Genomic DNA, 15,188 nt, shown 5'->3' with positions numbered 1-15,188 from the left:
TTTACACAGTGGCCAATTTTCCCTACTGCGTTCAGGCCGTGAAACTCGAGTGCTCTAACGAGTTGTGCCTCCACATTTTAGGTTTAAACGTAGACAATCTGAATAAACGTTTTCACTGCTTTCCAATAAATCTGGAGGGACGTCGAGCCACATTTCAACATGAAACAACATATTTGATAACTTGTTTTCGAACCAAAGACACTGAAACCCTAAAAAGACACGAGTACTCTAACATCAGCATACAACCAATTTAACCTCAGCATTTCCATTTGATAGTGCTACATGACACGGGAAGGAAGGCCTAATTTCATGCCTTTGATTATGGATGTTGTGATTGTATACCTGTTCCATTAAGTACTTGGGCAGGCCTACTTGTTTGCATTGACGACATAATTGGCAAGCTAACCTGCTAATGCTGCTGCATTTAACCTGCATTTCCAAGTTGTGTTGTGTCCTGCTATCAGATGGTGTTGTTTGCTCGGAAGTGGTTGAACGCTAATGTTGGCTGGTAGCTAACTAGTTACCAAATATGCTTTTTTTACTTGAAATATTGCCCAAATTCCCTCCAGATTTTTTAGCTGCATTTGAGTTTTCCACCCTGGTTCCACATCAGAGGAAAAAGACAGCTATATAAATATCGTGGCTTACTGGCCCTCAAAATGGATCTACTCAGTGACCATGTATGACCCAGTGCTTTAACTTTTAGTCCACTGGAAAAACCAATATTTTGTTGTGTATCAGCCATACTAATGGGTATATCGTCCCAGGCCTTCGTTCAGAGCCGGTGCTGGAGGTAGGGATGAGGTTGGCACCAGGAGAGAGACAGTCTGGTGATGGTACTTCTCTTCCAGAAACTCCCAACAACCTCACCAATGTATGTACCGAGGCCCATCCTCATGAGAAAAAGATACAGAGATTAAAATTAGGCTGCATCATTATAAGAGCGAGAGGTCTCACTCTGGTTTCTTTCTGCATTCCTATCATACAAGCTGTCAGCAGTGTACGCTGAGCTGGAAAACATGTATTCATCCAAGAGGTCCAAGTCTCTGAAGAGTCGTCCTCCTCCTGCACCAGAGAGTTTGCTGGATCTGGAGCCCCCCTCGCGCACATCTTCCCCTACAATACATGCTAACACAGGTAGCGGATAGTAAACATGTACTCATAGTCCCAGGAATAATGTGTATAAGATAACGACTTAGCTTATTAATTGTGCGAGTGTGTGTGGGTGTGCATGTGTATTGATGTAAGGGAGGGAGAATCACAGCATGTTTAAAAAGTACTGCGGTGCAACATGATAAATCCCAAGGTAGCAGACCCATTTCTCCCTCAACTGAATATCCTTGAAGGATTTTCTGTCTTTAAATCGTGTTTTAGTGAAATATACAGCAACACAGAGTCGGAGAAATAACACACTGCTGTAAACCTTGTATTGAGCCTTGCTCTTTTGAATGTTGAAGTTTATTTGTTAAATATGTAGACCCAGTAGGGATCTACTAACATCTAGATGTGAAGTCAACTTGATTTATGAAGCCCATTTAAAAGACATGAGGTCGACTAAAGAGCTTTACAGAGTAAAAAGGTCAAACATACAGGATATCTTAAAACAATATTAAAATAATAATTAAATCTATAGATCTATCTATAAATCTATATTAAATCTAATAAAAACATAATCAAATAGTAAATAGATATAGTAGTGAAGCCTTATTTGGCATTTTTACAAGCTGCTATCTTACAAGAAAGAAGGGTTTACCCTCTTGACCTCTGAAGCTGCTTGCATCTTAGATTAAAGGTAGTGTACACTAAAGTAAACCAGGGTCATTGAACCACATAAGGAGGATATGGTGATGGTGGAAGTGGAACTAGAAAACACTCTGTTTAAGAAAATGTGTTTTCTGCAATCGTTAGTAATCTCATTGTCACCTCTTGTGCTGAACCTTTTTTCACATTTGAACCTTTCACCTCGCTTTGAAATCATGCACAATCGTTTTTTGTTTTTTTTAATCTTATTTGAGAAAGGTAGTTCAGTATTGTCACTCTTGTCTGAAATAAATTTAGCCGGTGAGCGATTGTGGGAATTTTTTACAGTTTGTCGGAAAGTGAAAGAGTGCAAATATTGTTATGCATAATATTATGATATGCATGCATGAGGACTACTTTAATTTAAGTAATCAACTTTTGAGAGACTGTCATTATCCTTTCTGTTTTTGTACTCTTGCATGATGTTATAGATGATAAGGCTATCAATATAAAACTGCATACTGTATATCTTCCTTTTCTCAGGGAGCCGAAAGGGCCCCCCACTGCCTACATCCTGGCCGGAGCCCCTCCCAAGCCCCCCTGCAGCCCAGTTCTATTCGTCAGGTCTGACAAGTCAGACCAGTGGAGATTCCAACCCTTACATCAGCCTGGACAGTCCTCCTCCATCTCCTCCAGAGCCCCCTGACTACCCGTCTAGTCCTCCTACCCATCGCAGCAGCAAGCGCCGCTACACCTTCTCCAAACCGCCGCGCTCAGAAGACACAGATCGCTTTCTGGATGCGCTGAGCGAGCAGCTGGGACAGAGGGTGTCTATCGTTGATGACTTCCTGACCCCTGAGAATGATTATGAGGAGGTAGAGTCACAGCAGGATTAAATCAGCAATGCTTGTTGCAAGAAATAGCTTTTTGCCACCATGATAAAACTTATATAACTATTCCTGACATATTAATTGATTTGTTTGTAGTCAGACATAATAAGTAATAGAGGACAATTTGAAATGGCAGGTGCTGACGTCTCTGCCATTTTTCCATGTAACTCTATGAATCTTTATTTTCCCTTGTGCATGCTTTGTTTTACTTGTAAATAGTGCCTACATGATACTTCAATTATATAATGATGTATAATGTATATATCATTATAATGTACAGCAAAATGAGTCCTCGCACAGTATAGCTACAGTAGATAAATACTTCAAGTAGCTTGATAAAATTACAGACAATTGTTTTGGTGTTGGGAAGAAAATGGGCATATATCCTAAAAGTCATGAAATACATTTCTATAAGACTCTAAATGGTGGCTTAATTTAATTCTTTGGTGTTAATACCAGGATATTGTGCAGATGGACTTCCCAGATGAGGATGATGATGATAACGAAGAGGACTTGGTGGTGGACGAAGAGGAAAACGGAGGATTTGTGGCCCCAGAGCTCAGCAGCCCGAGTGACGTTCAAAGCAGTAGCGGAGAAGAGAATGCCTCCTCTCTCACCTACTCGTCTTCCTCTGACCATATCCCTCCGCCCCCGATGACCCCTCCACCACCCCCACCTGTACAGTTCAATGATCCGCCTCCCCCGCCTCCAGCACCTGCACAGTCACAGCAACAGCAGCAACAACAGCAACAACAACAACAGCAGCAGCAGCAAAACCCTAGTTACACCCCTGAGCATTCCCCAAGAGCATATGTGCCAGTTCGCCGGAAATCTGGACCTCCTCCTCCACCTCCTCCCCGGAGTAATCCACCACCTAAACGCCACTCCTTACATAAGGTGTTGCCCACAAGAGACGATCTTCAAGTCCACGCCACCATAAAAGAGCTAAAAGCCTTCCAAGAACAGCAGGCTCGACAAGCCTATGAGGAGCAACAAGCATTTAAGGAGAGGCAGGCATATGAGGAGCAGAAAGCCTTTGAAGAACAACAACTATTCCAAGAGCAGCAGGCTTTCCATGAACAGCAGGCATACCAGGAGAAACTTTTCAAAGAGAGGCAGGCATATGAAGAGCAGAAGGCGTATGAGGAGCAAAAAGCTTTCGAAGAACAACAAATGTACCAGGAGCAACAAGCCTTTCAAAAGAGACAAGCATACGAACGGTCCCAAGCCTACCAGGAGCAAAAAGCATTCGAACAGCGTCAAGCCTACAAGGAGCAAAAAGCACTTGAAGAGCTTCAAGCTTACCAGGAGCAAAAAGCCTATGAAGAGCGAAAAGCTTATGAGGAGCGTCAAGCCTACGAGGAGCAACAAGCATATCAAGAGCAGCAGATGCAACAGATCTACCAGAGCCACCATTCGATGCCTACCCAGCCAACGCAGCAGAAAGCCCACTCACCGTCGCCTCTCCAACAACTCCACCAATCCTTACCCCCACTCCCATCCCCAGACTCCAACCATCACCATCCCAGCCACCCTCTGATGATGATGCGCCAAGCACAGCAACAACAAGCCCACCAGAGTCATCACCAACGACGCCAATCCCGTTCAGCCCCATCTCCTCACCAGTCATCGCCGCAACCAACATCTCATCCCAGCCAACAAGGTCAGTATGCCGAGGGCATCTACCAAAGCCATCAGGGTATGAGATCCCAGCCCCACCATTCTTCTGAGGAGATGCTCCACCAGATGCACCAAGCCCCAGTCCACCATTCCTCTGCTGAGGTGCTTCATCAGTTACAACAAACCCAGGGCCACCACTCATCAGCCGAGATAATCCAGCAGATGCAACAGGCCCATTCCCACTACTCATCATCAGAAATGCTCAACCAAATGCACAAAACCAAGGCCCATCATTCCTCTACCGAACTCCTGCAGCATGCTCATCAGATGCAGCAAATGCAGCCCCACCACTCCTCAACGGAACTCCTCCATCAAGCTCACCAGATGCATCGAGGACAGCCACACCATTCTTCCACTGAGCTGCTCCATCAAATGCATAAACCTCAGGCCCACTACGCCTCCACAGAGCTGCTCCATCAAACCCATGTGATACACCAACATAAGGCCCATCATTCCTCCACAGAACTTCTGCATCAGGCCCCAGCTGAACCGGCCTCCCTCCCAGTTCAGCTAAACCGGGACGGCCACTCCCATCAGAGTCGAAGAAGTCTTAAAGGTCAACAGCAAATACAGCAAGGGAGACACCAAGAGCAGCAGATCCACCAAACCCATCACCCCCAACCGACAAAGCCCTCTCCTCAAAGACCCCACTCCATCCAGCAGACCCACCACCACTCCAGCACACCTCAAATCCACCATATCCACCATATGACCCCACAACCTCTTCCGCAGGACTACCAACACCAGATTCATGTCATCCACCCTCCCCAGCAGCCCAACAGACCTCAGCCTCTTCTCTCCACCTTTCAGCCCCTCTCGCCACACCAACCCACCCTTTCCACTTTCCAGCCTGTGCCACAGCACCACCACTCCCAACATCAAGTCCAGTCCTCCACCCAGGCCACCCGTCCGCAGTCCCAGCCCTCACATCACCTGCTGCAGTCTGCACACCAGTCACAAACTCAGTCCCAACACAAGCATTCCCACGGCCAACCCCAGTCCCTTCCCCACTCTCTATCTGACCCAACAGAACACCTGGAGCCACCCCCACCTCCACCCCTGCCCCCACCCTGCACCCCTCCACCCTTACCCAGGCCGTCGCTCTCTAGGATGGACTCCAACCACATGAGTGTGAAGAGGTTGCGCTGGGAGCAAGTGGAGAACTCGGAGGGGACCATCTGGGGACAGGTGGGCTTTAAGTGGGTCTGACGTGGGAACTTTCAATGTTTTGTGTGGTATGAACATAGTGTTTGAAATTGAAACAAATGAGACGCATGAAATTAAAAACAATGTTTCACAATTTGTATGTCCTTCTTAGCTGGGAGCAAATTCCGAATATGACAAACTGCATGATATGGTGAAGTATCTGGATTTGGAGATGCACTTTGGGACACAGAAGAGCTCAAGTTAGTACACCTGGTTATCTACAGTGCTTCATACGGCACGACAGCCTCAAATCATAACATTTAAACTCTTAGTGAGGCGCTCTCATCTGCGCAGTATGTCAAGTGTTTAATACAGAATGACACATGCACCAGTACGTTAAAGCATTTTACCATCCAGGTTCTTTCATGTATTTCTGTTGTCTCTAATACATTGAATTGAACTGTACAGAAATATTATTATTTTCAATTGAATTGGAATGATTCAACTTCACATACAACAGAGTTTATAGCTTTTGCTGATTTCCAGTTTGTGTCCCTAGTTGGACATTTTAGCTGTGTTTAAAATCTACAACAACCAGTAACATAAAACCACATAACACGAGATTTATTCAGATTTATTCCTCATTGATTTTCTCTTCGGGTACCTGTAAAATATCCGTTAAATGGGCCAACATCCTCATCATTTTCTCTCCTGTGCTGTCTACTATGTACCTGCGTAGCATCCTGGAATTTCATTAACGCTTGTCTCATTTGAAGTGCCTACTCTGGAGCCGCCCCCGCTAGAAACCTTCAAGAAGAAAGATGTTGTTGAAATCCTGTCCCATAAGAAGGCCTACAATGCCTGTAAGTCAAATTATTTTTGGGGGTGTTTTTCCTTTTTTTAAATCATAATTTATGACTATGTTGATACTTCTTTTTTTCCTCTTATCCCAGATGAATCTGGTTTGTGGTTATAATTAGGAATAAGCTGATCAGCTTCCTCCGGTTTGATTATAAATGCCTTATCGTTCTTTTCACCTTTAGCCATCCTTATTGCCCACCTGAAGCTGTCTCCTGGGGAGCTGCGTCAGGTACTGATGAACATGGCCACTGATAGGCTGGAGCCGTCCCACATCAAACAGCTGCTGCTGTACGCTCCAGATGCAGAGGAAGTCAAAAAGTACGAAGAGTACAGACAGGACCCGAGTAAACTCAGTGATCCCGACCAGTTTGTGCTGCAGGTAAAGTCCAAAGCAAAGTAAACGGTGTGGAATACCTGCTGTGTCTTCAGAATCAGTGTTTATTTCCAAGTACATTCACATATACAAAGGATTTGTCTTTCTGGCTTTTTGTGTTTACCAAATTCCTTTTGCTTCTTGTGTGTGTTTTACATCAGATGTTGTCAGTGCCCGAGTACAAGACCCGCCTGGAGAGCCTTCTGTTCAAGTGTTCCTTACAGGAGAAGACGGAGGAGTTGAGGGGAGCGTACGACTGTCTCTACAAGGCTTCACTGGAGCTGAAGACGAGCAAGAAGCTGGCTAAAATACTCGAGGTATTCTTTTGTAAAGCCAACGCAATAAAAATGTGAATATATATTTAAGAGAACGCCTGCTATGAGGAGGAGGATTTCCCAATTCTGTGTGATTTCGATTTGACTTATCGGACACAAAAACGTCCCAACTGCACCTTGGTTGATTGTGTTTTTTGTATAAAAGTCTGTAAATTAAATTCAAAAGAGTTTGTCAAGTGTTCACCTTGGATTTAAACTGGAACTTAAACTGTGCTACAGAAGTGGATGTAGCATCTGGCACTGTAAGTGAAGACAGTCAGGAAGTGACACAAACCTGCGTTCTTGCAAATGGCCAGCAGGGGGAGACGTCACTGATTCCAAAAGAAGTGAGATTGTGTTGATTATTAATGAGCTCATGGTTTTTATTTCTAGTGTCTCACTGACAGAAAAAGAAAGACCAAACGTGAAATAAGTGCTTAAGAAAGTCGCTCTACGATCTATACGGTGACAGACCTCCCCGGTCTGTTCGAGGGCCACGCCCACAAAAAAACAAGACGATAAAAAACAAAAACACATTTTTTTTTTAAATGTTGCTTATTAGGATCCTGCACTGTCTTCTCTTAGTTTGTGTTGGCGATGGGGAACTACCTGAACAACAGCCAGCCAAAAACCAACAAGACCACAGGCTTTAAGATCAACTTCCTCACAGAGGTAAATCTTTTAGAAACAGATAACATAACAAAAGCCTCTTTGTTCCTACTTCACATTTGATGCTAGTATAGTTATGACTTAATGTGTTTTCTGTAGTTGAGCACAACTAAGACAGTGGATGGGAAGTCAACGTTTCTACATATCCTGGTCAAGTCGTTATGTCAGCACTTTCCTGAGGTGCTGGATTTCTCCAAAGATTTAACCATGGTTCCTCTTGCAGCCAAAGGTAAATGCATGTTCCTTCAACCTCTGTTTCAGATCTTTGTCATATTTAAGAATAAACATAAATAAAATTGAATTGAAAAATTAAATTAATTCATATTTAGTCTTTTTTTTAATTTAATTTTATTTATTTTTTTACAGTCAACCAGAGAACTATCACATCAGATCTGAATGACCTTCAAACAACACTTCAGGATATCCGCTCAGCGTGTCAGAAAATGCCCGCGACGGCTGAGGACCGCTTTGCTGCCGTCATGAGTGTATCCTTCACAAAAAAAATAAATAAATAAATATCAGTCGATATGATGTAAATCTTGTTTCCCTTGACTCCAGTATGCATAGACGTTTCTGGAAAACAGTCATCCAGCAGTGCAGTCTCTGGAGTCACTGCAACAGAGAGCTATGGAAGAATTTAGCAAAACTGCCACTTTCTTCGGAGAAGACGGAAACTCCACCAACACGGAGGCTTTCTTTGGGATCTTTGCAGAGTTCATGGGCAAGTTTGAGGTGAGCGCGAAAGATTGATTCACTTAGCCCAAACTGGCTTCGATAAACACCCGCTTTGTCTGATGATTACCTCATGAGTTTCTCAATTTTCTTTTTTGCTCGTGTTTTGTTTTTAGAAAGCGTTGCAGCATCTAATGAGCACATCCTGCATTTCAACAAGGCCAAGGTTTTGATAATCAGCTACAAACAGAATCACTGTGTGGAGCCTGGCAGACTTCTGCGTCTTGTTATTGTTTTCAGAAAGCCTTTTTCAATAATTGAACAAAGTATGAGCTCAACATTCAGATTAATTTATTTATGGTTCACATTCAGCCTTCACAGGCAGAAGTTGTTTTCTAGGCCCTTTAACAACTTGACATTCAAAAGGTTAATTACCCCCCTGAAATCAGTTGATCATTCATTTATATGTTCACAATTAATTCAGTTTTTATAATTACATTTTTTTGCAAATCATTTATTCATTCTTAAAATCACACAATTTCAGGAACTGAATCTTTTATTATCCAAGCCTAATTTAAAAACATGATGTAAAATGTTAACAGGGAGCTTTAATTAACCTTGAATATTCCATGAATGAAAATCGTTCATTTTAAAAGAGCTATTACAAACCATTGTACTGAAAGCAGTTTCACATAAGTCACATACTTATTCAGCGTTTCTCCTGTCGGCCCCCCGAGAGTTAATCTGCAGAAAGTTCGAGTGAGCTGACCGGACAACGCGGCACGATTTAATCAGACTTTACTTCAAGCCAATAGGAGGGGTGACGTTTGTTCCGATGCGGTCGATGGCTGTGATGGTGTGAGCAGGAGGATTTCAGAGGCATATTTAAACTGCTCTATTCTTTTCTTTGTCTTTTGCACAGAGAGCTCTCAGTGAGCGTCAAGCTGCAGAAAACTCAAAGAGCCCCCGAAGTCCACGAATGGCCTCCCCCTTGGCTTGGTAACACTCATAAAACTCATGTATGGAGATGACAGCACGCCTCCTTCATCACACCTACTGTATGCAAATATACTGTATATACATGCAACCATTCACACATGAAGCTCAGCGCACCATTGGAGCAAAAAAAGACTGTTTTGGGGTTTATTTGATCAAATTGAAGGTGGAGCCTTCTGCATCTGAGATAAAGAGTTAGCTTTATATCAGTGGTATTATATGTTCTGTTTATTCTCTCGAGTCTTTGTGAACGTCTTAAATGTGAATATTTAAGACAAATATTTAAAAAGAAACTGTTTGGCTGGTAACGTACCTTTACCAAGTGAGACATAGTGACTCTGCAGCATCCTTTAAGTTTTCTTTTCTGTAAGAGTTTAATCGTTTTGATTTATATTTAAAGCTAAGAATAAGAAATAGATACAAAAATAAACATACTTTATCCTGAAATAGATATTAAACTCACATTGTGACCATTAGAGGCTGATATGGGCCTGTCACCATACATCTGTATCGGCTCATTTGTTTTCCTATAACAGCCAATATTGTTGTTGTTGTTTTTTATCAAACATGCAGAAAATGATGCTTTGGGGTGGATAAAAAAACGTTTTACATCAACACGCCTATTTCTTACCTAACTGTTTACAAAACTTCAAGCAACGTGTAGCACAGCATGACGTCTGAGCCGGCGCTGCTCTGCACCAGACTTAGTTAATAATCTATTATAACGTCGCATGATCGGTAACACTTTAAATGAGGGTCGCTAAATTCACCATTAACTATTAGCATTCTAATTATTGGCATACTGGCTGCTTGTTAGTCATTATGAAGAGCTAATTAGTACCTTATTATACATGAGCATAGTCTAAAGCCGACAGGTCATTAACGAAGAGTTTACCTTCAATACCTAATAATTACTGATTGATGATAGTAAGTCAGCAAGTTTTTGAACATGAATTATGATCTTAATATTAGGAGGTGTGGAAAAATAGATTTATGTAAAAGTTGAGATTCTTATCTTCTGAGATTTTCAATCGATGTATAACTTTTAGTTTTGGCTAATCAGTCACTCCCTGCTGACTGCTAAGGCTAGCTCTTGAACTCAATAGAAAGCCAAATGGAGCAGCAAGAAATTCATCCCGTGTCACAGATGACTGGAGGCGATCCTGAAGTACTCTTTCAAAAATAGACTTTGAATCATGAATCCAGAATCGTTTTAAATCAAAAATAGATTCTCAATCGAATCATGACCCCATGAATTAAAATTGAAATCCTATCATGAGACACCCAAAGATTCCCAGCCATACTTAATGCTATGCATAATATGGCCCTTAAAATGTAAAATTGAGCAAAGCATCGTAAACTCACAATTCATGTTAGTACAGAGGGGAAACTCTTAGTTAATTGCCTATTAGTTATAGACTATGGTCATAGATTGAGGTATTAATAAGCGTTTTATCATGACTAATAAATAGACAGTATGCTACTAATTAGCATGCTAATAAGCAGCTAATGAATGTTGAATATTGGGACTTTTGTTTAAAGTGTTAACAGCTGCTCTTAACAAAAAGTTACCTGCTGAATAAAGCAGCTCCCCGAGTGAATGTGCAGAGCTGAATTAGGAGCAAACGCCAGAAAAGAGTCTACTTTAATATCAACCCTTACATTTTCAGAAGCTGCCACCGTGCTTTAAAAAAAAAATTAAAAATCTTCTTCCATTTTCAACTCTGCTGCCATCTAAGAATGTTTAAGGACAGACTCTTAAATTCATGGTCATTTGAAGGTCTGTAAGAGTCCTCCAAAGGTGAGTCCTCTGAGTTGACGTGTCATGTCTCTATTTTTGTAAGCTGCCCACCACACTGAATGTCAAATAACTTCTGAGTAAGTGTAGCCTTTGTTTTTCTCAGTAGTTTTTTAATTTCCTGCTTTATATTTATGCCTTGATGTAAGAATATCCTCAGAGTTCCTCCCATGGCGGTCATAATGCTGTTATCCTGTATGATACTTCCCTTGGGATACTACTGTAGTAACGTGTATGTATGAGACCATGTATAGTGGGAACTTTGCAACTGTTTTTATAAAACATCATCGTAACGGTTTAAGGATCATTCTTGACTCGTTCAAAGTCGTGGAAACAACATTGACAGGAAGCAGAAGTGGGATCATGTGGAGCGAACAGCGGGCAGTGTGCAATATATGTTGCTGTGTGATGATGTGTATAGATCCTTTGCACTGTACAGACAGAGAGGATTGAAAGTGAAGAAGATGCTGTGTGACGCACTTTGTTCATCCTGAGTGTAAAATGGAGCGACTGACGGAGACACCTTTAAGTTTATTGTAGCAGAGTCGTTCTTGTTGCTGAGTCCAACACTACGCTTCAGGTGGTGATGTTGAACGGGTAAATGCCACCTAATGATAAAAACAATATACCCAGGTAGCTTCTTTTTTTTTTTCCAGCTTAAAGTACTGAATGTAAACCTCTTAAGCGTTGCTGCCTATAAAGTGTTAAGTCTGTATTTTGTATTGTATCCTAACAATGCTGACAACTATAAAGAGCGGTATACGATGTACCTGAGTGTCTGTGTTTGTATTATACACGGAGACGGTTTGTCTCACAATCAAATAATCGAGTGATGAACATTTTCAACACGTTAGCACATCAAGACGTACTTAGAGGTTCTTCTTCCTGATTCGTGATCTAATGTCGATATTTCAAAAGCGGCTGAAATTATAGAACTAGTGCAACAAAAATACTCAACCTATTATTGTTTTTAAAGCCTTTATTATACCTACCTTGTTGAGCTTTGCATTCTATACAGAAGTAAGCTTTACCTAACGCTGAATGACCTTCACTTTAAGTTTAAATAATACAGCCTTAAAACGGGTGATTTTGAAACTTTACGAGCTTTGACAGATGTTTTGCAGCTCTGGGCCGGCCGTTATATTCTCAGCTAGTGTAGTGTAAGCTGCTGTTTTTGAGAAGTACACGTTTACTTTTTGAAGGTTTTGTAAATAAAAATGAATTTGGTTTCCATTGCCTGATTAACGTTTGTATCTGAGGCATTTGTATTACTGTCATCAGTATGAGATTAACTCCTAAATCTTCAGATTTGCTGTGTACGCACCTGCCAGTGCTGCTGTCACGTTATGTGTCAGTGCAATAAAATCTCAGATGAATCTTCTTTTTCATGAGATAAGCCCTTCTCTTCCGGAAACACAGAAACACACTACTATGTCCCTGCTGCTGTGTTGTAGTCATTTAGGGTTGTTAACACTCATGTGTAATAGGAGTGTGTTTAAAGCTCACTTAGTAATCATTGGTTTCTTCCACGAGCAGCACGAGTGTGTTGTTCACACACGTCTCTGTTAAGAGTCATAAATCCCTTACATTTTAACCAGACACTTGTTGTCCACACGACAGGGGAAAGTGGAGTTTGATCTTAAGGTGAGTAGAGGAAGCTTCGAGAGAAGGATCGTCCAGTTATCATTGCTGTCATGTTGTTGTTTGGCTCAGAGGCTGGACGGACTCACAGCTCGACGCCTGACTGAATGGTGAGTTTATCAACAAACTGACACATGATGCCACATAAAGATAGCGTGAAGACACAGAGATATACTACTTCTACTTTTTTTACATTGTTGCTTGAAAGATTTACTATTTTTAATGCAACTGTGGTTCGTTTGAATGTTTTTCTAGTAACACCACAGCAAAGAAGGGACATTTTTAGGCCAGATACAACAGTCCACTTCAAATAACAACAGTACACACATATCTCCTGTACTTCTGTCAAAAGATTAGCATTGATTATTAAGGGATTAAACGGGTATATAAGAAATGTCAGCATGTGTCTCAGATTCTTACCTACAGATGAATAAACACGTCAGCAGGGCTGATCTAACGGGTGAACATTTGTATATTCCAGTTGACTGGCATTACATCCCAGAGATGAACGTTTCGTTTCATTCCTTTGTCAAAAAAAAACAAACGTGTTGCAACATGAACCTGGGTACAGGAAGAAGTGAAAGAAGTTTTATTTACAGAGGACGGGTTGGAATACTGGAGTGAAGATGAAAGGCATGGTGCAGATATAGAGGACTGGCTGGAGACATGAAAGGATTTGAGGTGCAGATGAACAGGTGGGCAGGAGCTCAGACCTGGAATGATCCTGGAGGCAGGATCGTAGGGACTTTGGCAGCAGCTCAACATTGGAAAACCAGCTTATGCAACAACTTTAAAGGAACGGGGGACTCTTGTTTGAGGGCTAGTTGACTTGGAAGCTTACAGGAAGTTATCAGACTTGTTGTTAGCAGGTTTGAGTAAAGCCTAGAAGCTTTCATGCTTCTACTTTTCAGAATGATAACCAGCATGACAAGATGCTGATGCACAAGGTGGCCAGAGTGGTGGTTTGCCCAGACCTGAGAACAACAAATGATCTGGTTGATGCAGGGCAAGATAGCAAGGTGAACTGGTTAGGCAGGTGAGCATAATTATCAGGGGATCCAGTAGTAAAAAAGGGATGGCACGCCCTCATAACTAAATCGCACAAACACGTGGACACGGATACAGACAGGAGCACAGGATGCAGAGAGAAGAGGGAAACATGACTTTAGCCATGACAACAACAACAACAGAAGGTTAAAGTACCTTAAACTAGATGTAAAGAACAATATTAATTTTTTTATTTATTTTTTTAATCTTTGGGAAATTGACAGGTGTCTTAACCTTGTTAACTACCAACACAGCGGCTGACAGAATGGACTCTACAAATGGCCCACAAAGGACCAGCATGGCCCCTTCTCCATCACAATCCACAGAGGGCCAAGCTGCTCTGGTCACTTGGGACATAGTGGTGCTGGTTTTCTACTTTGTGCTGATTCTGGCTGTTGGCTTCTGGGTGAGTAGAACAGTGTGCCGATCTTTTTTATACATTATGGTCTCCTTAAATGAGAGTTGAGGGTTGATGGCTTGAAATCAGAATATGCCACGCTGAGTTTTGCCTCTTTGTCCTGTAGATTCTACAATGTCAAGCAAATTCTAGTAATGTCCTTCAACTGGAAAAGTCAGTATGAACTTTTTCTTCTTCTTCTGTTGCTCTAAAGACACCTTTCTTCCTCCTTTGAAGTTTGAGAATGAGTGTTTTTCTGGTTTTAACGGAACTTCTCAAAACTAACCTTTTGGTGACAGGGATAAATACAGAGACAGAGTTTGAGAAAAAAGGCTTGATGTGGTCTAAACATAATTTGTAATGGTCCAAACTCAGGCTTTAGCAGAGAGCTGATGGTCCAGATGTTCATCTTTAGTAGGTCTGTTATTATCTTGTCATTGGCTATAAAAAGATTTAGAAAAAAAAAAACGACTGATTATTTTAGTGAGTTGCCATGATAGTAAAGAAAGCTCAGTGTTTAGTTACAAATGCTGAAGCACATCTTTGTCTTAAGTTGGCTTTTTAAAAGATATCATTCTTCTGTCAGTCCATGTTCAGGACAAAGCGCAACACGGTGGATGGATACTTCCTGGCTGGGAAGAGCATGACCTGGTGGCCGGTAAGTCACATAAATCAATGTAGATAGTGATGGCTGAAATGTAAAAGTCACATTATAAAAATACAATTTAACATGTTTTTCAAACACTAATATGTGTCCCCTAGTTGGTGTACAAACCCCCCAATAATGATAAAAGTCCATCCTCTGCATCTTATGCCTGCTCCACTTTTCAGAAAATGTGTGCTCAAACAGGCCGTTTGGAGATTTTCCCTTCATGACATCACAAAGGGCAGTAGCCCCTCCCCCAGGTGGGTGACACTCCCACAGCTAGGTGTTTGTGAGTCTGCTTTCTCATTGTAAACAATA

General features: G+C 41.7%; 2 protein-coding genes across 7 annotated transcripts in view; both read left to right on the top strand.

Moving 5' to 3' along the window:
* Nucleotides 1-15,188, top strand: part of grid2ipa (glutamate receptor, ionotropic, delta 2 (Grid2) interacting protein, a) — a 198,286-nt gene that overhangs the window by 19,778 nt on the left and 163,320 nt on the right. For 2 of the 4 annotated variants that reach the window (XM_079365946.1, XM_079365948.1), the window contains 13 exons: nt 768-874; nt 990-1,137; nt 2,284-2,615; nt 3,090-5,498; nt 5,629-5,716; nt 6,233-6,319; nt 6,500-6,696; nt 6,852-7,007; nt 7,590-7,676; nt 7,773-7,902; nt 8,040-8,158; nt 8,241-8,405; nt 9,268-11,908. In XM_079365946.1, coding sequence (XP_079222072.1) covers nt 768-874; nt 990-1,137; nt 2,284-2,615; nt 3,090-5,498; nt 5,629-5,716; nt 6,233-6,319; nt 6,500-6,696; nt 6,852-7,007; nt 7,590-7,676; nt 7,773-7,902; nt 8,040-8,158; nt 8,241-8,405; nt 9,268-9,348 — 4,106 coding nt within the window. In that variant the 3' untranslated portion in view covers nt 9,349-11,908. Of the gene's footprint in view, nt 1-767; nt 875-989; nt 1,138-2,283; nt 2,616-3,089; nt 5,499-5,628; nt 5,717-6,232; nt 6,320-6,499; nt 6,697-6,851; nt 7,008-7,589; nt 7,677-7,772; nt 7,903-8,039; nt 8,159-8,240; nt 8,406-9,267; nt 11,909-15,188 lie in introns of those variants that run through there. The other 2 variants (XR_013781022.1, XM_079365947.1) reach the window with 2 other exon arrangements.
* The window catches only part of slc5a11 (solute carrier family 5 member 11), an 8,828-nt gene continuing 5,653 nt past the window's right edge, over nt 12,014-15,188 (top strand). The window contains exons 1-3 of one of the 3 annotated variants that reach the window (XM_079365961.1): nt 12,014-13,799; nt 14,082-14,233; nt 14,811-14,882. In XM_079365961.1, coding sequence (XP_079222087.1) covers nt 14,093-14,233; nt 14,811-14,882 — 213 coding nt within the window. In that variant the 5' untranslated portion in view covers nt 12,014-13,799; nt 14,082-14,092. Of the gene's footprint in view, nt 14,234-14,351; nt 14,399-14,810; nt 14,883-15,055; nt 15,131-15,188 lie in introns of those variants that run through there. The other 2 variants (XM_079365962.1, XM_079365963.1) reach the window with 2 other exon arrangements.

This window comes from Symphodus melops, assembly GCF_947650265.1.
Source record: "Symphodus melops genome assembly, chromosome: 17".
In the NCBI taxonomy this organism is placed as follows: Eukaryota; Metazoa; Chordata; class Actinopteri; order Labriformes; family Labridae; genus Symphodus; species Symphodus melops.
This window is presented reverse-complemented; position numbering and strand designations above follow the sequence as displayed.